The sequence below is a fragment of the Pinus tabuliformis genome, chromosome 3_2 (assembly GCF_031772625.1).
Source record: "Pinus tabuliformis cultivar Carrire ecotype Pingquan chromosome 3_2, CPIR1, whole genome shotgun sequence".
NCBI classification, from domain to species: Eukaryota; Viridiplantae; Streptophyta; class Pinopsida; order Pinales; family Pinaceae; genus Pinus; species Pinus tabuliformis.
In genome coordinates this window covers 172791141-172817678 of record NC_142302.1, presented here as the reverse complement: position 1 = coordinate 172817678, position 26538 = coordinate 172791141, and the positions used below count along the sequence as shown (strand labels likewise).

At 37.1% G+C, this 26538-nt stretch overlaps 1 protein-coding gene across 1 annotated transcript in view; it reads left to right on the top strand.

Annotated features, from left to right (window-relative positions):
• Positions 1–20069: 20069 nt before the first annotated feature.
• Positions 20070–26538, top strand: part of LOC149180343 (uncharacterized) — a 197477-nt gene continuing 191008 nt past the window's right edge. The window contains exon 1 of the mRNA XM_089416048.1: positions 20070–22707. Coding sequence (XP_089272174.1) covers positions 20239–22707 — 2469 coding nt within the window. The 5' untranslated portion in view covers positions 20070–20238. The remainder of the gene's footprint in view (positions 22708–26538) is intronic.

Genomic DNA, 26538 nt, shown 5'->3' with positions numbered 1-26538 from the left:
CTACTACTAGGGTTTAGCTGCAAAACCCTAGATTTCCAAATATCATCATCCTAGAATCTCAGACAATGACTTATATTAAATCCTAAGACTTATGACCATCAATAACTAGGTCAACACATGTATCTAAGAATTAATTATCATGCATAAGCATATCATATATCATACACCATTAATACATTAGACATATACTAACCTAGACCAAGCCAGGGTTTCAACCAAATGGACACATCTATATATACCTAGGGTTTCATTCATAGGATCTTGCATCCATAACAAAGGTTTTGCTTATAGGCCCAACCAAACCATAAAAATCTCGAGTTTCATAACATAGCAAAGAAAACCCTACTATTCCAAAAATTTCAAAGGTTCAAGATCTCAAACAAACATCATTCAACCCTAAAAAGTTAATATTTCATGAACATACTGAAATCCCAATCATGACATCATCAACAAGAACTTCAAATAAAATTTCACAATATCCCTAAGTAGTTTAGGGTTTCATACATTCACATTAGCATACCCTCAGGTTAGGGTTTTCCAGAGAACTTGTATAAGGTTCTATAAAATCAATTAAGAATAAGAGCGGGGTAGATTTATCAAGTGATGAATTACCCAAAATAAGAATCAATATGATTCACTATAGCTAGACACAAACAATGTTAGTAATAGATTGTCAAATGAATAAGCATTTATTGTAAAGAAATCAATGATTTAAAGCATACCTTTGTTACTTGACAAACCTTGTCTTGAGTGGTCCTCTTTCATACTCCTTGAGAATATAGCATATGTTTTCCTAAACAAGACAATAGAGGGAGAATGGTGATTAGTATTGATATAATCAAAACTAAATCAATACATGAAACCAAAAACTGAAAGGAAATGAGATACTAATCTTTGAGATTTGTTGGGGGCTCCCTTCAAAGCTTGAGGGATACCTATAAACTTATAAAACAAAAGAAAAAGTCTTTTCCAAAATCATGTTAAAACCTATAAATCATAAACATAAAAAATAACAAAAAAATAAAATATCTAAGACTAAAAGTAAAGGACTTAATAGTGTAAGTCCCTTATATCAGATTCTTCGGGTTTTACTTTATTTGGGTCTCCTTCTTCAACATTGTTAGCATGATCTCTATCTCTCTTCGTATTCTTTGGATTGTCGGGATAGTCACTCCTATAGTGACCCTTCTTATGACATTGATAGCATTCTAACTTGGACATGTCAACTTTCTTCCTTGGTCCTTTAGATTTCTTTCCTTTATGTTGAGCAATGTAGGAATTTGATACTCCTTTAGGATTGGAAACTAGAGAGATACTCAATTCTTCTTGAATACATGCAATCCATAGTTATTCAAAAGTGGGAGCTTCCTTCCAACTATTAAGACCTACAACAAATGCACCCCAAGTAGGTGGCAATCCTAATAGAGCAGTGATCACAAGTTCTTGTCTAGAACAATTTCATCAATGGCCAAAAGATCATCCCTGGTTCTTTTTATCTTCACAAAGAAGGAGGCCAATGTGTCTTCTTTAGTCATCTTTGTGGTCCTTAGCTCATTCTTCAAACTTGCTACTTGACCAATGTTCTTAATAGTGAATAACTTTGACAAGGCTTCATACATTTCCTGAGCATGATTGATGTTGGCTATAAATGGGACAAGATTGTCCTTTATCCCTTCTACCATTAGAGTCATGGCCAAAAATTCTAATTCTCTGAATTTTACTTTGTCAGCATCACTAGAGTCATCTGTAGGCTTCTTTACTTTTCCTTTGACCAAGTCTAGTACCTTGTTCTTTTCAAGGATGAGGTCAATCCTCTTCTTCCAAGACCTGTAGTTTGAGGCTCCTTCAAGTTTGTTCTCTCCCTTGATTGTGTTAGACATCTTCCCTGAATATAATAGACTCCTTCCCTAAGATAATCATTTTGAATGGTTCCTTGATCAAGTGCTTGAGACTCTCTTTTTCTTCTTTCTTCACCAAAGCTCTGATACCATGTTAGAAAATTGGAAAGGAAAAAAGATTTTCTTATTCTTGATAATCATTTGTGATGTTCTTGATTTCTTATTACAATTATTTATATGTTCTTTCTTTTAGCTCATCAAACAAATACCAAAGCAAAATCACATAAAACAATGGACACCGAATGTAGGCACTATGCCAGGGAAAAACCCCCCTTGAGGGGAAAACCCAGTCAAAATTATCTTCCTTTCACTAGTATTCTTTGAGACTCTTCACCCTAGACAAAGACCAAACCTTCCCTCCACACCAAGTCAGCCTCCCAGATCTTCGACCTCTCTTTTGGAAACTTCGACTATGTAGCAGCGTTCGGCATTAGCAAAACTTGGAAGACTTGAATCTCCCAATCTAGGGCACGAAACAAAGAGAGAGCGAGAGAGGCACCAAAATTTCTATTTTCTTATTTTCCTTATAATTCGCCCAACTCACACTTCCTTTGGCTTCCCAACTTCATACTTCGCACTTCTCGACTTCCTTAGAGATATTGAACTTGCTTGAGATGAAGTGCTCCAAATTAATTTGACTTGCTTCTATTTATAGGCTTCAAGGGAGGTCGAATTGATGTCCTTAGGCCGAATTGATTTCTTCTAGTATGACTTGATGTGGAGGATACATAAATTACATTCTACTCAATACTTAACCTTTTTACACGATCAAAAGCCTGAGAAGGGTCTCTTTAAAAGTACAATGTCTCTATTGACTCAGAATAAATCCTAGAAGTCCTCAATGGGGACTTTGACCTAAAACATGGTGAACCAAGCATGAAACCCGTGCTTTAATAAGTCACAATAATAATAATAATAATAATTATTTTCTTTATTCTTTTGACAAGTACATTACAAGATTACTCAAATACATTAAATGAAGATCAAACCTAGTTACATTTTCCAAAACCAACAACCTCAATCTAGCTCTTGGACTGAGAGGGAAGCTAATTTCTTTCCTAGGAATAATAATAATTATATATATATATCTATATATATATATATATATATATAACTTGGTAGAATGACTATTTGATTAAGACGTTGATTTTTAAGGTTTTTTTTAGTCATGATATTTGGTTTTTAATACCATGGTTGAAAAATGTTGGAACTTTAAGGTTTTTGAGAGTCGTGCTTTTTGAAATTTAATGTTATGGTTGAAAATTGTTGGAATTTTAAGGTTTTCCATGATCATGATTTTGGTTTTTAAAGCCATGGTAGAAAAATGTTAGAATTTTAACCTTGAAAAAAGGTGATGCAAAAGAAAGGATGAAGATCTTTATGAAACCCTTTCATCGGTAGCTAGGGAAAACCTGGTCATCGTTGAATTATGTTTCATGCTACAAAATCCCGTGATCACTATGAAGTTTGTGCTAACGATCTAGTTGAATAGTAGCGTTTACACCCGAATTCCATGGAGTTAATGTCATTGTATCCCTACAAGTGAAGCTCTGGTTGGCATGACTATGTGCAAATGTTGTTTTGATTGCAGGGGAGTTTGGATGCATCATGTTAAAGTATGGAGTCGAATGCAGTCTTTGCACATATCAGAGTTTTTTGCTGCTCGAAGTTACTCACCTGTTAGCGACCATTGCGGGGGTTTCTGGGTTATTCTATTGACTATGTGCTTCATGTAGGCACATTTAGCACCCAAAATAAATTTGTGAAGAAAGAAGAATAAAACCCTCCTTGGGATATGGGGCTTCTCTCCTCGACGAAAAAGAACATGGTATTATTAAAGGAAAACAAACTACTAGGAAAGTTCATTGGTATATGGCCAAGTTATGAAGTTGTTAAAGACTAGCTTTTTGACAACTAGGCAAATCATGAACCCGTTATCTATTGTGGTAATGGATTATTTATTTCTCTTTGTAAACTAGGAAGATAAAGACTAGATCTACAAATCAGGTCACTATTTCATGGGCACTTGAGGTTTATTTCTCAGCCATCAGTCTCTTGAATTTAATCCATTAATGGAAATCTCATCTACACCCATGTGGATAAGATTACCTTTTGTCCTTGTTCTTCACTGGGGTGAAGGAATTTTTAAGCAAATAGGAGATAAATTAGGCAGTTTATATTACAAGTGATATGGAACACGAGAATAATTTTTTAGGCCCCCGAATTTGTGTTGAAATGGATTTCTTGAAAGGCCTCCCCTAGGCGATTCAACTCAATTTGGATGGGTGGTCTCATTTCCAAGCTCTGGATTACGAACGTGTACCTTTCAGATGTAATATGTTCTGTGAGTATGGACACTTTGTGAAAATTTGTCCAAAAGCTTCAACTTATCAAAGCTCCCCAACTTTGTTGCCTCCTCCAAAGCAAAGAGAAAACACACAAGGATTCACTCTTGTTAAAAGGAAACATAAGAAGCATGGAAGTAAAAAACAATAAACTTGTAAGGCCAAATCCAAGCATCCATCGCTTTCCAAAAATAACTTTGAAATCATGTGTAACGCCCTCCTCCCACATCTACCCAAGTAACTGGCCAACAGGGGTAAACAAGTGACGATAAGTTACTGTGATATGATTTGACTCCCTATGTGTTAGTTAAGGAAGTGGAACTAACAGAACACATCACACAGACCTTCCATGTTATCAACATAGCTCCCAGGAGCCATCCCAACCACTCATGTAACCAGCCCTTGAGACCAATTGAAGTTTTAGTGCATCAAATCCCTTGACACTCCCTTGATATGGACCAGGGTGCGTCTAGGAGGCTCCAGACGCTCCCATAACAAGGGAAAGTGAGCGTCCGAGGACTTTTTTCCCTAGTGTTCTGCCTGCGACTCCGGGATTTGTGCCACCTTTTCAGGCCCAAAGCCCAGGTCACTACCCAGAACTCAATGACACCTTCGGAAATGAAATTTCACAGTGGAACAAAGACACATTTTCAAAAACATCAATAGGGACTAGATTGGACCCCTATTATACATGGCAGGCATTTTGTCAAACATGTCACAACTATGTAATCTATAGGTTTAAACAACATATCTAAGCATAGGGGTCTCATACTTATATGAGAATCGCTAAGAAACGTTGTTCCCTTAGATCATTAGCTGCATTATCATCTATCATGTCATAGATACATGATTCATTAGTTTACAAATCAAAACATGAGGAGAGCCATACATCATCATTATCATAATACATGCTTATAACCAACATAATAAGAACAAAAATATCAAGGATTCATCAACCATAGAATCCACATATAATCTAGTACATTTACACATAAGATAACAAGAAACTAACCTCTATTAATGAATGCAAAAGCCAACCCGGTATCAGACTACCACATTCCACCCAACCATAGATTAGCTGAGCCAAATCTCTCTTCAGCCAATCACCCCTGTGCCATATTCCAAGCATGAATGTGGGACTCAAACCAAAAGAACCAACTAAGTCATCCTGAGGCTAAAACACCTCACTCACATCAATAGAAACTAGGATTTACCGCAATCCACACCGGATCACTAGGTCAAAATAATAAACATGTAATAACAGGCTTTACCATGATCTCCACCAGATCACCAGGCCAAAGCAAGCATGGATGCCATCGATTTCTCCACCTACGCCATGAGGAATTTCCCTATCTCCTAGTCTTTAGGCTTTACCACAATCTGCACTGAATCACTATGCCATAACTGAGACACCAATCTCTAGGCTTTACTTCAATCCACATCAAATCACTAGTCCCTAACCAAGTCTACAGCCTCTAGGCTTTACGGTATATCCTGCCATTCACCGGAAAGGATTCCTAGGCCTAATCCAGGGCAACCACCTATAGGATTTATCATATATCTCACCATTAACTGGTCGAGGATTCCAAGGCCCACCAAGGCACACAATACCTGGCTTTACCGCAACCCACAATATGGTTTAGGGGTCACTAGGCCAGTGGATTTACTGCAATCCACAGTTCGGTTCAGGAATCACTAGGCCATGTGTTATTTCTTTTGAAGGTCCAGCTCACTCAGCTTTGAATCCATACGGCAATCTAGCTCAACCAAAACATGAGAACCCCATCACACCATGGCTATCTAGAAATGGCAAGGCTAGGCTGAAACACTGTCACACCTGGAAAAACCCATGCTAATGATAGAAAGAGAACCAAGAACACACATGAAACACCATGCATGCCAAATATAACAAGGAAACCACACATGCAAATCGATACTTGCAAAGAGTCTTATTGTAGCTGCTTGATCCTTCCTTCCTCTTGCCTTCTTTGCCTTTCTTGATCCAATGCCAAAGTGCTCCAAGAAAACTCTATGTCCGAGAGAGAGAGAGAGAGAGAGAGAGAATAATGGGAGAGCTCCAAAATTGAACTAACAAAAGGTTACACTGACCAAGCCTGAGCAAAAGCCTGGCAACTAATCCTCATAAGCCTTTTTATCAATGAGGCCTCTATTTTCTTCAATTTCCATTACTTTCCTTCAATTTCCTCCTCACTTGCAACATGTGACCTTTCACCTTCCTTTTCTCCTAATTTCCATTATTTTCATAAATATATGTGCCAAAAATGCCATTTTTCCTTCCCAAAGACTTTGCCAATTTCCTCTAGCCATAATAATCGAAATGAACACCCACTAGGATGTTTTACCTAACAGTAATCTTGGAATACGTGTCCCATGACGTTGGTCTTATATTTTTTACATGGATTTTTAACGAGGGTTGTTACATCTTGAATGCTTAAGAAGAAGAAAGTGAGAATCTTGAGGCCTAAGAGGATCAACCAAATAACCTTGTTCCAAAGGTCCCTCCTGATTTGAATGACAAAGAAGATCCAAATGAGGCCTCTCCAACTATGGTGGGAAAGTTTTCCACATAGGTCTCTACATTAAATGATAAATAAGCTACTAAGGTGGCCGTGAAGAAGTGCTCCTCTTCCTCCCCTTCCTATTCAGATGTGCTTAAATATCAACATTCCTCCCGACCAAGAACAAGAAGCAAGAAAGATCATAGTAAAAAGAACTTTGGTCCTGACTTCCGCGGGCCAAGCAGTGGGCCATCGTCTAGCAATATATAGAAATGTATTGTTTTTGCATTTTTTTGTATAAGCAATTTGTTAGAATTTATTCCCTCTCTTTTGTAACAATAAGAATAACAACCAAAAGATTTAGTATCAAAACTCCCCCCGCTCCCCACTCTTATTGGGAGGAGGTTGGTCTCTTAGTTTTTTGAAAGTGCCTCACAAGAAGAAGAATATATTGTAACTCACTTCTCGAGCACTTGTTGCATCCGGGCATAGATTGTTATACAAATCCTACACATTTTTGTTTTAAAAAAAGGAAAAAAGGTGATGCAACATCACGACTTTTCGATTTCATGGTGTATTTTCATGTTTTTTGTGAAAAAAATGAGGTTTTGGGCTAGAGGTCTCATTTTGGATTTATAGTTCTTGTTAAGCTGGTAACTTTGTTTATAATGATTTGCACCAAATAAATGCCTTTTGCATATAATTTTTTATTTACATTTTCTTTTCTTCCATTTGAATGATGAATTCACTACTCTCAACAATTATCTTATCTTTCTATGTGATTTAACTACATATTTTTCAATAAAAAACATTCCTTAGATTAATCAAGCCATGCAAATATGTTATTTTTGAAGCCTTGCTTTTAACTTATGCTTCATCACTCTATAGCTCTTTTTGTTTTTTTATAGTTGTTTCTTTAATCCTCTAACTTGCTCTTGATTTGAGCTTGCTAGAACCGCCCCTACAAATGGTATTTTATCATTTTTAGTGAGGTTAGTTGATAACATAACTTCCCCTTCATTATTAACTTGTTTAATAATTTTCTCAAATTTAGTATTTTGATCCAAAAGAATTTAGAGTTGATTTTTTAGTCATTCTTTTTCTTTTTCCAAGATAACTATTTTCTTGGTTTATGAACGTTTAGTCACAAGTAATTTCAATTTATCTCTAAGTGATTGAATTTCATTTTCCTTTCCCTTTAGTACTAAAGATAAATAGGAAGGATCTTCTAAAAAATTTTCCCAAAGTGAACAACTTTTACTAAAGATAATTTATTATCATTATTCTAATCCCATTCTCTTTCAATTGTTAATTGATTTTGTAACTTTTTCAATTTTACCTCAAGATTTTGCTTTGATACAATTTCTTGTGATTAAATTGCTAGCTTGTTTCTGCCATTATATTTAGTCCTTGGCTGGCATTATATTAAATTAAAAGTAACCTTTGTAATTTCAGAGTCATGATGCTTCAAATCATTTTTTGGTTTGTCAACCTTTGATTGTGATATAGCCATCTACATCATGCCTTTATTATAATTCAGAGTAATTAATAACTTGGTTGGTGCAGTAGTATCTTCATGGTTAATCTAAAGATATAATCTCTCTTTAGCTTGCTTTACCATTTTCTTATTTAAAGCCATTTAAGTGAATACATCATTGTTTTTCTCAACACTGTTGAATTTCTTTAGAACCCTCTATTCCCATCTTAACTTTATTGATTACTTTAGAAGGTTCAAAGGTTGATGGAACCTATGTGACTCTCATCACTAATTTTTCAAGGAAGGCTTTCTTTAAATGTTCAATTTTTAATATTTCTTCATCATTTAACTTCTAGGACTCATATTTGATCTCGCTCCTTCTCGCTAATGAATCATGTATCTTTTGCCATAGTATCATCTAATATTTTTTTTTGTTAATAATCTTTTTATGGAATTCCCACTTCAATGTACATCTTACCTTTTGACAAATTTGCTCCTTGAGTGATTCATTTTTATACTTGTAATACTCTTTCAAGTTCTACCCATGGATATTTGTTACTTAGTCTTTCTTTTTCTATATCTAAAAAATGATTATATGATGAAGCACCTAATGCAATCATCATTTTATATATTACATTTAGAGGATTTCAAAAATAAAACATTTTAACATATTTTCAACAATATCATATACATTTCTTTGCTTGACAATAAAGGAAAACACCTACGCTAATAAAGGAAAAGAAACTTTATTGCTTCTTGATACAAAATGTATGCAATCAACATTCAATTTTGGTCTTATAAACTCCAAAGCAAGATTTCTATGAGCAAGGAAAACAAGTAGTCTAAAAGGTTTCACTTCAAATCCATGAGCCCTAAGAACAATATAATCTCTATAGATGTACCAATATTAAAACTTTAAACTAGGATAAATTCAATTCATTTGTAAAATTTGTTTAAATTCATAAAAGATCCTAGGAGGAGGCTCATTATAAAATAGAGTGTATGTAATAATCATGAAATTATCCACATATAGCTTGAGATCATTATGTTATTTATTTCTTTTCAAGATCTTTGTCTATTCAAAGGCTAGAATAACCCTTCCATGTTGATTCATCTTGTTTGATACAAGATGAATGAATTATGATAATTGATAATATATGAGAAGATAAACTAACACTGATGTTAAAAAAATTCCAACTCTAAAAACTCTCTGGCTACTCACTAATGGTATTATATATGTAACTAACATAATTGTATATTGCTTAGTGGGTTATTAAAAGGATATACCCTAGAATGACTTCATTTGGAAATTACCATCATCACAATGCAATATTATACAAATCATTTATATTGATTTTTTACTAGTTTCTCTAAAAATATAGGAATTCATACGTAATTTCAGCTCTAACAACTTTTTCCCTATTGGTACTAATTTTGACAAAAAACTTTCTTTCTCCTTAGTAACTAATGAACTAAAAAGCTTTCCTAAGTCATCTTCATCTATCCTCTCCTAGTTATCTAGTAATATAGGCAATTCTGAAATAGCCCTTAGTGACACAAAAATAATAGAATGCAGTCTACTTGTACCAATGTAATTCTACTAATGAGATCATAAGATAGTGTGCATGATGGGCCTTTCAATTACCTTTCTGATTGTTTAGAAAGACAATCAAAATATTGTACATTTAATTCTAAATATGAGGTTTGTACGGAACTCGTGAATTGTCGTGCACCATCTATGCTAGTACAATCTATAGTTGTAGTAATTTGAATGTGTGTCATGAGACAAGATATTGAGATGCTTTCATGAGTCACTAGTCGAAATCCACTTGTAATCCAACCCACAATTTAGAGGAATGTAAAGAGCACAATGTCAGACTTGCACAAAAGTAAATATCACACTTGTAGGAAATAAATCACACAAGCATATAAGGTGACTTATTCCAATATTAAGAAGATCTTGGTAGCTATAACATAAATGAAGTTGCATATGCAATGTAATGTAGTAAATCACAAACCATCAAACCATACTTGTTCATAAATGAAATAAGGTTATATATAAGATGTTGTAAACTAAATCAAATAAAAAAAGAGCATTTGTAATTTTGGAAAATAGAGTATTCTAGTATTAGCGCAAAGTTACACCATCGTGAGTTTTAGCAACGACATAAGTCACAATTCGTTGGGTAGATCTCACGACAATGATTAGTTTGTAATTAATAACAATGTTAATGAATGAGTTGCGACAATAAACATTTCTAGCACTTGCAGTAAATGTGAGATGTGTACCTCCCAAGTAGCATTATATACAAATATGTCATCAAAATAAACAATAACAAATGAATTTAGAAAAGGGCACAATATATCATTCATGAATCTCTTGAATGTAGTTGGTGCATTACATATACCAAATGACATGACAAACCACTCATACAAATCTTGTTCGATTTTGAAGGTGGTTTTCCAGTTATCTTCTTCTTTGACTCGAACCTAATGATATCATGATCTTAATTATAGTTTGGTCAAGTATTTTGCTTGCTACAATTGATCCACCAAATTAATTATTCTTGTTAGGGGGTACCTATTATTGAGCATTATTTTGTTCAAAGCCCTATAATAAATGCACATTCTCCAAGTCCCATCCTTCTTAAGCACAATTACGATGGGGTGACCCACATGATGAGGTACTTGGTCAAATGGCACCATGCTTTAGTAGTTGTTGCAATTGCTTTTTCACCTTGTTAATTTCTATTATAGATCACTTGTACAACCCAATGTTTGGAAATGGAAAGTTCAACAATAGTTTGATCTTGTTCTCCATTTCCCCCTTGCATGGTAGTGCTTTAGCCTCCTAGAACACACCCTTGTGTGCTTATAACAACTCTTCCAGTTGTTGTTTCTATTCCTTAGTACACCCCTCCAGGGATGTTTGAGCCCTCGTTGACTATTCTGCAAATTGATTTTTTCTTAAAAATAATAAAACAAACTTCTTATAAGAACTGATCAAATTTGAGGTCTGGTTGGCACTTACTAGCGAGATCTTTGACTTGCCCTTGTGTGCTTTGATGATGAAGGAATTGTTGTCCTTAATGAGGCAATATTGGTTGGCTCTTTGCATGACGCATCCCACACGTACATATAGGGACTCCCAAATAAAACTCTACATACATCAAGTGGAACTACATCTAATTATACTTCATCAATAAACGAACACTAATAACAAATTTAATTCTACATGTCTCTTTACCTTTATTTTAGCCTCCTTTTTGACCCATCCCAATGGATATGGGTTAGGATTGTCATGAACCTCCAATCCCAATTTGTTGACCAACTCAATTGCTTGTGATCGTGAATTGAACAAAGCATCAATTTTTGTCTTCTTGACCTATATCTTTATATGGAAGAGTTTGGTCATCTCCTGTTTTTCTTGTCGTTGAAGGCTATTCATATTCACCCCTGCATAATGTGTAGACAATCTTCTCATCCATGTCTGAGCTGCTTTCCACCTAATTACTTGAATCTGTGGCCATGAGATTTTCTTCTTCTCGTCCTTTTTTTGATTCTCTGGGTTGAGCTTTAGGTGCAGTTTCCAACACTTCTCTTCTGTATGACAATCAATGTTACGATGGTTGTATTAGCTGTTGGTATCTTTGCATCAGTGTGTTGTCGTTGTTGTATTTTTGTCCTCCCACCCTTTCCATTTCTTTTTCCCTTATTTGGAAGCTTCTTGGTGTTCCTTTTGCTTTGACCCACTTGATTGCCCTTTTTTCTAGCCCATGTTTTCTAGGTACTTTGGTTCTACATAATCCTCATCCATCGATCTAGGTTTAAGCAACATCACTTGCTTCAACAGATGGTTGTGTAGAGCCCCCAAATACTTGAGGAGGATGTTTGGGTTCTTGGGAGAGATACAAACATTATTACCATCTCCTTGAATTCTGTGGTATACTCCTTCACACTTTGCCCCTGTCTTTACCTAAAGTAATGTCGTCGGATCCACTAGTCCTCTACGTACACGATAGGATAGAGCTGAGACTTTATGAGAGTTTTCAAAGTCTTCCACTTATTCATTGGAGAACTTCCTTGTAGCCTCAAGGTTTCCATATGGCTTTCTAACCAAGTCAAAGCTTGGTTGTCTAGTTTCAACTAAGTGAAATAAATTTTTTGTTCTTCCTCTATGTGATGAATGCTATAACATTATACCTCTAACTATTGCAACCTATAATTTAATTTCGAAGTGTTAGTCTCACCTTAATATGGCATGATGTTTACCTTTGCTTCCATCTTGAATAAGGACTGTGAATCATGGAACTCAAACTAGGTTGTTCTTTTTTCGGGTTCTCTCTTAGTCTCTCTCTTTGGTTCTTCTCAATCCCTTGATTTTCCCTATGATCTCACCTTTGAGTTTGAACCTTTGTCTTCTTTGATTCCAAGTTTATTTGCTATAGTTTCCATGAGAAGGTTCATACTACCACTGACACTTATGATATGCTCTTCCAACCTTGCGAATCTCTCCTCTACCGGATCTTGAGAGCTATTAATAGATTCGTCAACCATGGCTGGCATTTTATGAATTTTAGTTTAACTGATCCAGATCTCTTGCAACTCACCACAACATACCCAAAGAAACCTACTCTTATACCAATATGATTTGTAAATTTCCATGGATATTCCACTAGCTAGTTCATCACAACAAATCTGATAAAATATATTGAAAATCCAAAAACTATACAATAAGTGTTAGGTTTTCCTTATATTCTTAGATTTATTAAATTATTATTCCAACTTATGCATGCAATATATGAAATACGAGAAAAAAAGAACAATGAAGATAATGTACACTAACTAACCACAATGACACAAGATATGCTCTGGAAGGTGAAGTTGCATTGCTTTCTCTTTCTTTGAATGGAAATGGATGCAAGTACAAATGAGTCAGACTTGTGGCTTGTGGGCTGCTACACAATAAAAACCATCTTTGTTTGCTCCCTCTCTACCCACTTGTAGCTACTTTCCTCATCTTTGGAACAAATTGCACTTGAATATAATGGAATCTCTTTTCCTCGAAGTGGCTCGATTATAACATAGCATGATAGCCTACTAGTGGTTAAGTTTAGCTCCACTCTTAATAATAGTTATACTATTGACCCTTCTAAAGTCTTCTTCATCATGTTCACATGTCTAGCCCCCTTTCCATGAGTAATGGGGTTGACATGGCATCTTCTCGAATCATGGTGGTAAAAAAAACAAGGTCAACTTCAAAGTGGTATAACTTTTGCTTATGGACTATGTTTGAGGTCTTTCTTGGGTCGTTGAAAAGGTATATGAGTGCGAAACAATACTAGGGGGTCTGAAACAAGCAAGAGTTTTTGTACTATAAAAAACTTTATGAAATGCTTAACACTGCCTCAAGAAGGTTTAAAACCCAATTTGCCAAAACTAATACCCACTTGTAAATATGGTCATGTGAAATGACTCTTCCAATTTTTCACTTTAAAAACTCAATTTGCCAAAACTAATACCCACTTGTAAATATGGTCATGTGAAATGACTCCTCCAAATTTTCACTTAAAAAACACAAAAATGGATAACAAACATTATAATGATCTAATCCAAATCAATGAAAACAATATTTTAATACTTTCATATTTGAAGTCGTCAATTACTTGCAGTGTATACAATCCGTCTCTCCATCGAAGGTTGATGCTTACTTGCAAAAAGCATCTTCAACAGTTCGAACTCTGGCCCGTATGCTGCAACTTTTCAACTGTTCGAAAGCTTCATATCTCTAGCTGTTGGATGCAAGTAAAACCTTTATGTGGGTGGATTTCTTCAGTTTTGCTTTTATTCTTACTGATTAGAGGGTTTGAGTGATTCCTGAGGAGAGCAGCTACATAGAATTGGTTGGTTTTGATTGAGCGCCTCAGTTAAATGCTGCTTCAGAGGATGGGTACTTAATACGGCTATGAAATCTTTGCGTAGAATTCGCTGGTTTTGATTGAGTGCCTCAGTTTAAATGCCGCTTCAGAGGATGGGTACTTAATACGGCTATGAAATCTAGCAGTGTGGGCAGCAGTGAGAGTAGCGAGCAGTGAATAGTGAGCAGTGTGAGAGTAGGGGCAGCGAGCAAGCAACAACAAATGCATTCAAACATGACAAAGGAACTAGAAATTTCAGAACATGTAGAGACAAATGATTAAGGACAAGTGAAAATTGCCTCATCCGCCAAAGCTAGGAAGTGGGTTTGGGTCAATGCCAAACAATATCAGAGCATTTTAAAACGAAGAATAGCCCGTCTAAAATGGGAGCAAGCAAGGAAGAAATGGTCTCAAAAGAAAAGTAATTGAGCCCTTCGCAAAAAGCACTCAAACAAGTCTTCTCCACAAGCACGTGGCAACAAGAAGTCCAAAGGAAAAGTCATTGTTGATTCTGTCTTATATAGTCCCACATCCACACCTCTCACCTGGTCATTTGATCTTTATGTGAAAGAATTGTTAAATGCAAAACAAATTTTGGAGGTTTTAGAAGCTAAAGGCAGGAAAGAGATCATAAAATTCATATAATAATGACTGAGAACAATGCGTTAGCAGAAAGCAATAAAATTTTAAAAGAACAAGTGGCATTGCTACAGGAAGCTCTCCTGATAGGGAAGACAGAATGGCAACGCATGAAGGCAGATGTGCAAAACATAAAGAAATCTGTAGTGGAAAGTACAGAGGTGGTGAATGTGAAATCATCCCAGGATAAAGGGAAAATGATTGCCCAAATAAACAACCATGAAGAGAACGCAAGAGAAGAAACGAAAGGAGATTCCACCAAAGTTTCCAAAACTTGGGCTCAAGTTATTAGCAATTCTGCTAATAAGGAAGGAGAAACAAATATTCAAGTTGACAACATGCAAGATAGTGAAGGCAAGGAAAGACAAAATAGGGCAGCAAACATAATTATTAAAGGGGTGAAAGACTATGGAAAAATGAATGTACTATTGACCTTGCAAGAGACTTCTTGAAAGACAAGTTGCTATGGCAAGGACAAATATGTCAAGCATGGAGGGTGGGTAAGTTTAACGGGGAGAGATCCAGGCCCATAAAAGTCATTATGCCTAGCTTGTGTGATAAATATATTGTTCTAAGTAAGAAATATCTCTTGAGTGGTTCTTATTTTTTCCTAGAAGAAGATTTAACTGTAAAACAACAGGAGGAAAGAAGGGAGGAAATTTTAAAGGTTAGTGCAGCAAGAGATGAAGGAAAGAGAGCATGGATTTATAAAGGAAAAGCTGTGATAGCGCAATTTGGACCTCCTTCCAGAACAGAGCAGCAAGATGGTAATAAAGAAGAGGTAACAAAATCTTCAATAGGAAATTAGAAAGCAAGGTCGGTATAGGAAAACAGGGACAAAGACTCAAATGCGAGTCTTGCATGTCAAAATAAATAGCAATCAAGTCATACCCAGGTTTCCTTAAGATTAGTTTGTTGGAACTGCAGAGGTTACCCATGGAAACGAGGACCTGGGTTAGGGCTTATTGCGGAAAATAGAGACATAATTTGCCTCATAGAAACACATGAGCATGAAGGGTGCAAGACACCTTTGTTTGAAGGATACCAGAAGATGGCAGTGTGGAACAAGGCAATAGGGAATGGCAAAGGGCACGGGGGTATCATGGTTTTAGTAAGGGAGAAAGAAGGTCGTCTTATTCAGTTAGAAAAAGAAGACTCAAATAAGCAATTCATTTGGTTTAAAATATCAAAAAATGGAAACCACATCAGAATTGCAGCATGCTATTTTGCACCACAAGTTTCAAAAATCTACAAAGGTAGAGGGCTTGACCACAAAGATCCATTTGCAGCTTTAAAAGCAGATATTGCAACATATTCACATCTAGGTGAAGTCCTTATAGTGGGTGATTTCAATGCTAGGACTGTAAGTGAGCAAGCTAGCATTCTTTGTTGTGAAGATGATTGTGACCCTATTTGGCTTACAGAAGAAAGTAATCATCAGTGGGAAAGGATTTCAGAGTTGCAATCTCTTTGGTGAACAATTGCTTACTTTATGTGGGACCTTTGATTTAGTCATTAGTAATGGCTTGACTAGAAGGGCAAAGTCCGGTAATTTCACTTGCAATACTTAAAATGGAGCAAGTGTGGTAGATTATGTAATTTGCTCGCATGGTTTGTGTGAGAAAATGGAAGAAGTTTTGGTTGGAGATCAGCTGTGGGATTTGAAATCAGATCACAAGCCAATTTATTTATGTTTCTCTTGGATTGAAAAAAAACAATTAGAGTAAAAAAATTCAGCATGTCCAACAAAATCTCCCATAAGGCATAATTCTTTTGATGCCAAAAAATTATAATACCTTCAAAATGACGATAGAGAGGCTCTTTGAGAGGAGAAAATTACAATTCACAGCCTTCATAGTCATGAATTAACACATTTAATTCAATGCGCACTTGCAAAGTGCAAAAGAACAAAAATTAAGAAGTCTGAAACAAATTGCTTTCTGGTTAATGCTTGGTTTGATGAGGAATGCAAAAAGGCAAGGAGAATGTGGAAGGAGTCAAACAAGGATAACATAAAGCTCAAATCGTACAAGCAGTTATTAAGCAAGAAAAAGGCTGATTTCATGGTTTCAAGGAGGGAAGAACTAATCTTCCTTGGGAAAAATAATCCCAAATTATTTTGGAAGGAGCTCCAACCGAAAAAGATACAAATTGGAAATAATATTACAACTTCCAAATGGTTTGACTATGCAAGACAACTCTATGAGCAGGTTCCCAAGGTTGACCCTCCCACTTGGTCAACACTGATATTGAACTCTTCATGGTACAAGAGGTAGAGATGGGTATCAAGAAGTTGGGTGTTAGAAAAGCAAAAGACTTAGCTGAACTCCAAGCAGAATATCTAAAGTAGGGCTCAAATATTCTTGCACCTCACATTACACAAATCTTCAACAACATCATACAACAAGGGCTCCCCACAGATTGGTCAACTAGTCTGGCAATACCTCTTTTCAAGAGCGGTGACGTCAATAATCCCTCCAATTACAGGACCATCGTGATAAACCCTTTGTTTGCAAAGCTATTTGGAAGCATGTTAGAAAACAAATTTAGCAAGTGGGCAGAAGAAAGAGATAAGCGTGCTAAAGGGCAAGCAGGTTTTAGACCTAAACATTCCATAGTTGATCATTGCATAACTTTAAGGCACATCATTGAAAAAGTTTGGGAGAAAAAGGAAGAAGTTTTTTGTTGCTTCGTTGATTTCAAAAAAGCATTTGACTCAGTTCCTAGGGATAAACTTTGGCAGAGAATGGAGGAACTCGGGGTTCCTAAACATTTGAGAGCAACTGTGCATAGGCTGTATGAAGATGTGAAAGTCAAAATTAGAACTTCAACAGGCATTTCTGAAGGTTTTAGAAGTGATATTGGGGTCAAGCAAGGTTGCCCACTGTCTCCTACCCTTTTTGGTTTATATATCAACAAGCTTGAGGAGTGGTTAAACTCGCAAGGGGGTAATGGTATCTATTTGTTCAAGTTTGTTATAAGGCTTCTTTTGTATGCAGATGACCTTATTCTGATTGCTAAATCAGCTCTTGGTTTACAAGAGCACTTACTATCACTTGAGTATTTTTGTAGAAGTGTGCGGATGCAAGTCAATATTAGCAAAACGAAAGTAGTGGTCTTCTCTAAGAAAAGAAAACATAACCAGCCTAAGTTCTACTTTGAAGGCAACATTCTGGAAGAAGTTGCGGATTACAAATACCTCGGGATTGACTTCAACAAAAATCTAAGCTGGAATGGTTGTAGAAAGAAAAGAACTTTGGGGGGTTGGAAAGCATTTTATGCTTTTCAAAATAGGTGTAGAGAGGCAGAGTTATGGGATTGGAAGACCACTCAAAGTCTTTTTGGGTTTCTAGTGATTCCGATGATTCTCTATGGTTGTGAACTGTGGGCTAGCAGTACCTCCAACATGCAGTGGAAACAAATTGAGAAAATTCAGAAGCATTTGATTACAAACAAATTTAAGATTAATAGTGCAGTTCCTTATGATATCTTGTTAAGTGAAACAGGGACTGCTCTTATTGAAGCAATTGCTATGGTGCGAGTCATAAGGTATTTAAAAAACAATGAGCGAATGGAAGAGGGTAGATGGCCTAAGGTTGTCTTTAATGATAGATTGTGCAAGAGAAAAAAAACTTGGATGTAACAAAATAACAAATGGTTTAGTAAATGGGGTATTTGCTAGAATGCGTGTCCCATAAACAACAAAGAGATAAAAGCTTTTGTTATGGAAAAGTTCCACAAATGTACTTGGGATAAGGAGCTAGGAAGAAAGAAAAATTACTATATTGAAGTGTTTAATCCCACTCATAATTATCAACCAAAAGCATACATAGAGGCCAATATTTCTTGGAGAGCCAAAATTCTTATTACTCAGTTAAGGACTAATTCTCATCAACTCCGTTGTGAAATAGGGCGCTGGAAAAGGCCAAAGGAAGTGTGCGAGGAAAGGGTATGCTCTTTTTGTTTTTCTGGAAAAGTGGAAACAGAAAAACATTTCATTTTAGAATGTGAGGCCTTCAAAGACAATAGGGAAAGTTATGCAGATATGCGGGCAACTAGCTCTTGGGATAATCTATTTAGCGAGGGGTTTGTCGAGAAGCTGGGAGCATTTATTGTGAAGCTTCATAGAAAAATGGCCGAATACATCAAGCAAATGAAGAAGCAATCTGTCTCATAGGCTATCTTTAGCCTCGTGGACGTTAAAATAATTTCTTTCTTTCTCTTTCTTCTATCCCTTTAATGAAAATTACAACCAATTACCTTAACCTATGTAAAATAAGTGCTTATTTACAACTTCAAAGTTAATAGGTTCATTCCTATTGCAATAAATAATAACAACGTTGGCTAAACTTTACAAAGGTATTAAGATATAAGATAATTACAAATCATGTCATGAGCCACACTTCAAAATCTACAATCTACGTATTAAACAAACTAGATTTCTAATGGTCGTAGTTTCAATAAGATGTTGAGCAAGAGGGAGCTAATCAACGTTGGACCAAGAGAACAACACATGGCTTCATTAAAGTGTGTACGGCTTGTACAATTGCAATACGACCATGTGTGACTCACTATCTGTGATCCCAACTAGAAAAAATGGCCCACATGTAAATTCATTCCTCGAGGCATGAAAATATAAATTCAAACGTACACTAGGTAATAATAGCTAAAACTAAAAACTAAAGTCAAATTGTAAAATATAGAAAAGATTAAACCTACTCAAAACGAAAATTTATTTAACACCTAAAATTAAACTATCTTAAAATCTCTTATAAAGATAAAGCTCTACCTTAATACCACTCATTTAAAAAAAACGATGCTTAAATTTTTATAATTAAAATTTCCATCGCCTAAATATAAATTTTGACTAAAAATATGATCAAAAGGGGAAAATTGAAGTTTTCTGCCACTGAAATTATATCAAGTTTTTTCAATGTACCTCTCCAGTTTAAATCATAGTTGTAATAAGAAAAAAGCTATTTAAAGGAAAATTGATTTTTTCTGCCACTTAACTTTTAGTATGAAAAACATCTCCCACATTAAATCAAACTTATTAAGAAAATCACTGGTTAAATCAACGCTATTTAAAGGAAAATTGTAATTTGCATGTGTAGTAAAGCCTTATCACTCGAACTTCGTTTGACACGTGTAAAACTAACCGCTAAACAATGACTGAACTTATTTGCCGAGAACCAGACCATCATCCCAGATAAAGAAAAAGAGATATTTATTTCTTTTCACACGGATATATGTATCTTGAGAACAGAGACTGTTCCCTCTTCACTTATAACTTGCGCTACTCACAGCGATTAAAAGAGATTTTTATTTCTTTTCACACGGATATATGTATTTTGAGAACAGAGTCTGTTACCTCTTCACTGATAACTTGCGCTACCCACAGCGATTACTTGTGACGAGGGTATCGCAGCTCGTGGAGGAGGAATGGAGAAGGAGAAGCCAAAATCAAAGGCATCCCCTGCCATTACAGGCGATCATGCTTCTGCTGCTCATTCATCGCCTTCTTCTGCGCTGACAGACGGTGAATTTCTTCTGCACTTACTTCGAAAAGGCAATAATCAAGCAAACAATGGAGGCGGAGAAGCAGATTCTACCGATAAAAGGAGGAGGAAACAAGAAGCCATCGCCGGTTCTTCATCATCAGCCGATGAAGAGCCATGGCAGCTAAAGGATCCAGCAGTTGCAGCATTAGGCCCTAGCCATCGTTTCCGCGGGGAAGAAGTCATAGCACAGGGGTACCATCATCATCTTCAAAGTCCAAGTCCACTTCCACATCCACATCCACATGGTTGGCTGCACTTACATTCATCACCAGCGACTGCTGTGGATTACCGCCATGTTAATCACGACGATGCCAATGTTAATTTTGTTAGCGAGACAGATGCTCCATCGCCTTGGGCCCGGCATCCATTGCCATCGCCATTGCCGTGTTCCTTTGATCCATCGCTGCTGCACAGGCCACCAACCCAACTCCAACCCCAACCCCAACCCCAACCTCAACCCCAGTCAGCGAGTCCTTATCATCCAGTCTTTCCTGCGGGCGGTTTTCAGATTCAAAAGCCCTATGATAAATCCTTTCCTGAGCCTTGTTCGTTTGTTAGCCCTGGTGGCGGTGATGGTGGAGGGGCATCTTCCGGTTCCCCTTTCACTGAGAATGACCATTTGGGTATCTCCCGGGTGCTCGAGGCTCCTTGGATGACACTGAGTTCGCTGAGGCCGCCACTGGGGGCAGGAGGTGAGAGCGGAGGACAACCACCAACTTGGTCTCATGATCCTCAGCCCCAGCCCCAATCGCAGCCTCGGCTAGTGTTCAGTGGCAGTAAGGGGGTAGCGAATCATCATCCTCATGGGCCCACATTCACTGGTGATGTTTTGCACCAGCAGAAACATTGGCCGCAGTCGTATGGGAACGGGGCTGACCTTTTCCAACACCTGCAAGGGCTTTCTGAAGAAAACGGTTTTTTGCTGGGCAGTTTTGGTGTACATCATAAGCTTAATAGTACAGGAGGCAATGCTACTATGAATGAAATTGTAAGCCAAAAGTGTGTTGGGAGTGCAAACCTAAATGTTGGGGATTTTGCTCTGAATAGGAACCAAAAGTGCGTTGGGGGAAGCTCAAATGCTTGCTATCTTCCTGTGAATGAAAACCAAAATTCATCTTGTCAAACTGGATCAGTGCCCTGTCAATCATGGTCAGCTGTAGCTGAAGAGCCATTCAGCAGAGATGGAAACTTGATGTTTGGCTCAGTGGTATGCCAGTCTGAACGTGATCGCAGTGAAAAGATGTTAGAGTTGCAATCGGGAAATATTTTCCTTAACAATGCCGAGCTTCCATGCAACCTACAGGGTAAAGGTGCTGTGCGGTTACTTTGTAGGCCTTCCTCAAGTAAACAAGTCTCAGGAAATAAAACAGTTCCAGAGGAAGGACTGCCTTGGAAAGGACATCCATCAAATCGATTAGTTGATGAGCCCAGAGTTTCGAGAGGAGCATCCACTCCATCTTCTGAGCAAGTGATTATAAAGGATAAAAGAGGTTTGGATCAAGAAAGTAGAAATGCTGTTCGCAACCAAAAATCTACTTCTCGCATTGCAAATACATTTGATACAGATGACAGGAAAAAGGGACCAGAAATTAAATCCTATGTGCAAATCGAAAGGAACAGTAACCAAAGTATTGCCCGGCGCATCAGACATGGCCAATCAGATATAATTGGAAAGGATGACATCAGAAATGGAACAGCACAACGGGTGATCAAAGAAAGGCATGCCAGGGAAACGGGCAAACAGTCAGTGGAAGTTATTGCAAATGGAGAGGGCATGGGGAATCACTCTTTGAAATCTCGAGGAAGAGGTATATACAGGCATCGGGATGACTTTGAGAAATGCGGGGAAATTGAGCAAGAATGGGATATGAAAGACTCACAAACCAAGGATCAAAAGCAATCTGGTGTTTCTGATTCATTCTCAACCATTACTGATCATTTATCTGCTTTGGAGGTGAATGAATTTGGTCATTGCAAATTTAATGACGACTTGAAAAAGCATATCCTTAGTAGGATATCTGATGATGCATCTTGCAGTCAACCAGTTACCTCTGAACTGGAAAATCCCCGTTCCTCTTCTGGGAGCAATTTGCATTCTGTTCCAGCATCACAAATGGAAAAATCTCAAAGACAATTCCACGGGGTTGCTCCTTCTGATGGAAACCAGAGGTCTAGGATTGAAAGAAGGCGGCAAGGAAAACACTTCTCAAATTTAACTGGATGTAGATATCAGGATTTTGATAAAGAAGATACTGGCAGGTTTGGTGGAGAAAACCAACCGTCCAGTGATCACGATTCGCGAGATAAATATTGCAATGAAAATAGGTCAATTGTCCCTCGATTCCACAAGGTAAGAAAACAGATTCTTGATGCTTGATTCTCGTGTGTGTCTTGTTTGGAATCTGGATATAGATATCCTCTAAGAAACGCTTCCTTTCTTATTTGATGACAGTGCAATAGGAATGGCATATAAACCTCCAATTTCACTTTTCTATTTTTTTCTGTCTCAAGTCTTTAAAGTTCTGTGAATATGTTGACAGTAATTTACCCTTATGATGTTGTTGCTTATTGTTATTTCTCATCAGCGGCAGAGCTTTGTTTCCATCACTGAAGTAGAGCGATTTTTAATGTTGTGTTCTTTGTCTTTTAGACGTCACAAGCTTGCCATATATAATTTCATTACCTTTTATGCCCTTTAGGTGGTTGATTTGATTATCAAGTGATGTGTGCTCATGGGCAGAAATGCACAGGGCATCAGAGGCCACACAAAAAGTAGGCACAATTATGCATGTGCTGTGCACTTTTCATTACATGTGAATAAAATCTATACGCACACTACAAAGCGTATAACATTTTGGTAAGATGAGTCTATAGTGCATGCGTAACAAGTCATCTTGAAGTTGTTAGAATTAAAGCTAAAGGCGAAAAGCATAAAGCTAGGTGCAAGTTCTCATCATTTTCTCCCTGCTTAGAGGGAACTGTTCCCAGCTTCTGCTAACCTAAGGGGTACTCAATTTCCATGAAGTACATAATAGTCTCTTGACTCTGTGTAGTTGGGGTCTTGACATGGACCCATATCTTCTGATTTTGGGGTCTGAAAATCTTCTGAACGTGGACTGCTTGAATCAAGTGTGGAACAGTCTGTCATGCTGGAGTTCAAAGTAGAAAACTGCTGACAGTTCTCCTTGCTTAAGAATAGAACCTATAGTATTAGTAGCATGTTGGAGGTCAGGAAGGTGAAGGACTAGTGTAGAAAGTATCGTTTAATGTTCCTTGTTTGAGAGGAAACTATCGTTCTAGCTACCCAGGGAGTGGTGTAGTTTGTAGGATTGAAATAGACCTGCTTGGTAGGTAATGTAGTAGGGGAGCATGAGACTAGCTCCAACTAGACAAAAGAAACAATAGAGATGCCTATATTGGGCAAAAGAAACCTTTGAAGATGGTGTGGAGATATTTTCAAAAGAGTTGCAACTATTCAACGCTAAAAAACATCATGAAGCGGGGTTGGGTTAGTGCATTGTATTTCAACCATTTACGAAACCTTGGATATTGCTTATGATGAATAGGTTTAGCAAAATGTTGGCATTGGAATGGGTTATGATTGAGGTAGCATTTGTAGTTGTTTTTGCTCATTAAACTACAACTGCCAAACTGGCAGATTGATAGATTGAACAACTACAAATGGATATTCCACTAGACAGTTTGTCACAACAGATCTGATCAAATTATACTTAAAATTCCGAAATCTACACTGACGGTTTATTTCTCTTTAGATTTGTGGATATGTAAATTACTGTTTATTACATATGCATGCAAGTTGTAATTATCCAGAAAATAGAACAACGAAATAAAAACTCACAAACAACAACTAACACAAGATATATCATGGGAACCCCTTTCAGGAGAAAACCCAGCTAGAAGGTGAGGCCGTTTTGCTCTCTTTCTTTGAATAGAAAATCACTGCAAGTACAAAGAAGTGAGGCCTGTGTCTTGCAGGCTACTACAGTGCACAAATCCTCTCGTCGTGCTCTCTCCCTATCCCTCTCAACTACTCTGCTTGTCTATGGAACAAAATGCCCTAAAAAAGAATTGGAACCCATTTTCCTCCTACTAGCCCAGTTCTAACATAACTTGATAACCCACTAGTGGTTAGGTTTGACTCCTTCAACTCTTAACTAGAGTCACAATATAAACTCTTCTAGAGTTTTTTTCATCATGATTATGTGTCTGGCCCCTTTTTCATCAGTAATGGGGGCTAACGTGGCATCCTCTGGAATTATGGAGGTCAAAACATGAAGGTCAACTTCAGAGTGGTATAACTTTTACATATGGACTTTGATTGAGGTGATTCTTATGCCGTTGGAAAGTTCTGTTTGTATAATAGGAAAAAGGGCGCTGCACTAAAGCGACCAAGTTTTACCCCCCAAAAATGTTGTTTGATGCCTGAAAATGTTCCGGGAAGGTTTTCAGACCCCAATCTACCAAATTGGGTTCTGTTGGTAAAAATGGTCCTGTGAATTGATTCCTCCACTTTTTCCACTTTGAAAGCATCGATATGAATGACAGACAATATAATGATCCAATCTGGATCAAACATTGTTAGTCCCTGGAGTAGAAGTTGCAGGAACAAGGTCTTGATTGCTAATACGTGCAAGGGATGTATTAGTTATGGACTGAGTTGCCTTAGAAGTTTAGTCCATAAAAGCATTTGTCACCTGTAACATTGTTACTCCTTGGAGAAGAAGCTGCAGGAACAAGGTCTTCATTGCTAATAAGTGCAAGGGATGTAGTAGTTAATGGACTGAATTGGCTTAGAATTTTAGTACATGGAAGCATTTGTTACTATTCCTTGCGAATGTGTAGAAAATTGTCAAGTTGGAACATCTTGATTACAAATGTGTTGTTAAAAAATTATTGAATTTGGGTTTGTTATTGTTGGAACATAATGTTTATTTGCTACAATATGTGATCGAAATTCATGTTGTTGCTGATGTTGGTGTCTCAAGTCATTGATAAATTTCTTTATGGCAGTGGAATCACTTTGTTTGACCCCCCGAGACTCCTACTGTCTTGTGGGAAGCCATAGGTAATGATACACCAAAAACTGGCTAATGCAACAGCATTAGGGGTTTCCATACTGAGTTTTGGATTTTTGTAATAGAGGCAAATGCGAGTTTCCTCCAGCCTTTATACAACGTTTTCCAAACACACAACTTATGTCCACCTTGTGATGTTACATACCTAAAAATGTCTTGGTAGCATTTGTAAGCTATAGATGAATATGGTAGAAGATATGGGAAGACAACAATATTAAATTTTGATTCTTGATATAGACTCTCTTGCCCTCAACCATTGCTGATATGTTTAATGAAGCTGTGCACTCTGGCATCCTGTCATATTGGACCACTCTTGTCATTCACTCTATCCATAGGTGGGTCTATGTAAAGAGTCAAGAAACTATAGCACCAGTATGATAGAACATACCTTGGCCAGAATTCTCTACATTATCTTTGATGCTCATAGATTAGAACTTAAACAAAAATGGCTTTTGTGCTAGGCAATAGGTAGGTTTTGGCCAGGATTATCAAACTCTTGACCACATTTTCATGTCAGCAGATTATTGAAGAGGCTAGACTTTCAAGTGCTGACCCAATTCTCTATGACATGCCAAGGGAGCAACTTCAATGATTGCCTTTTTCCTATGTTGGTGTTTAGGCACTTATGGCATTAAATGAGTGTTATTAGTTGGTTTTTCACACACAGGTTATCCTTTGGAAAAGTCCGTGTAGCTAAAGAGTGAGCTTTGGATCTCCATGGTTATGTTCCTCACTACTTTGTTTTCCCCACACTTTTGGTTGGAATTCTTACCTTGACATGCCAAGGGAGCAACTTCAATGATTGCCTTTTTCCTATGTTGGTGTTTAGGCACTTATGGCATTAAATGAGTGTTATTAGTTGGTTTTTCACACACAGGTTATCCTTTGGAAAAGTCCGTGTAGCTAAAGAGTGAGCTTTGGATCTCCATGGTTATGTTCCTCACTACTTTGTTTTCCCCACACTTGTGGTTGGAATTCTTACCTTGACAGAGTGGAGGTGAGGTTCCTTTCAACTATTTTGAATGGGAAAACATCAAGGAGGTAGGGACTACTCCTTTCTTCTTAGCGGAATCCACCGGTAAATG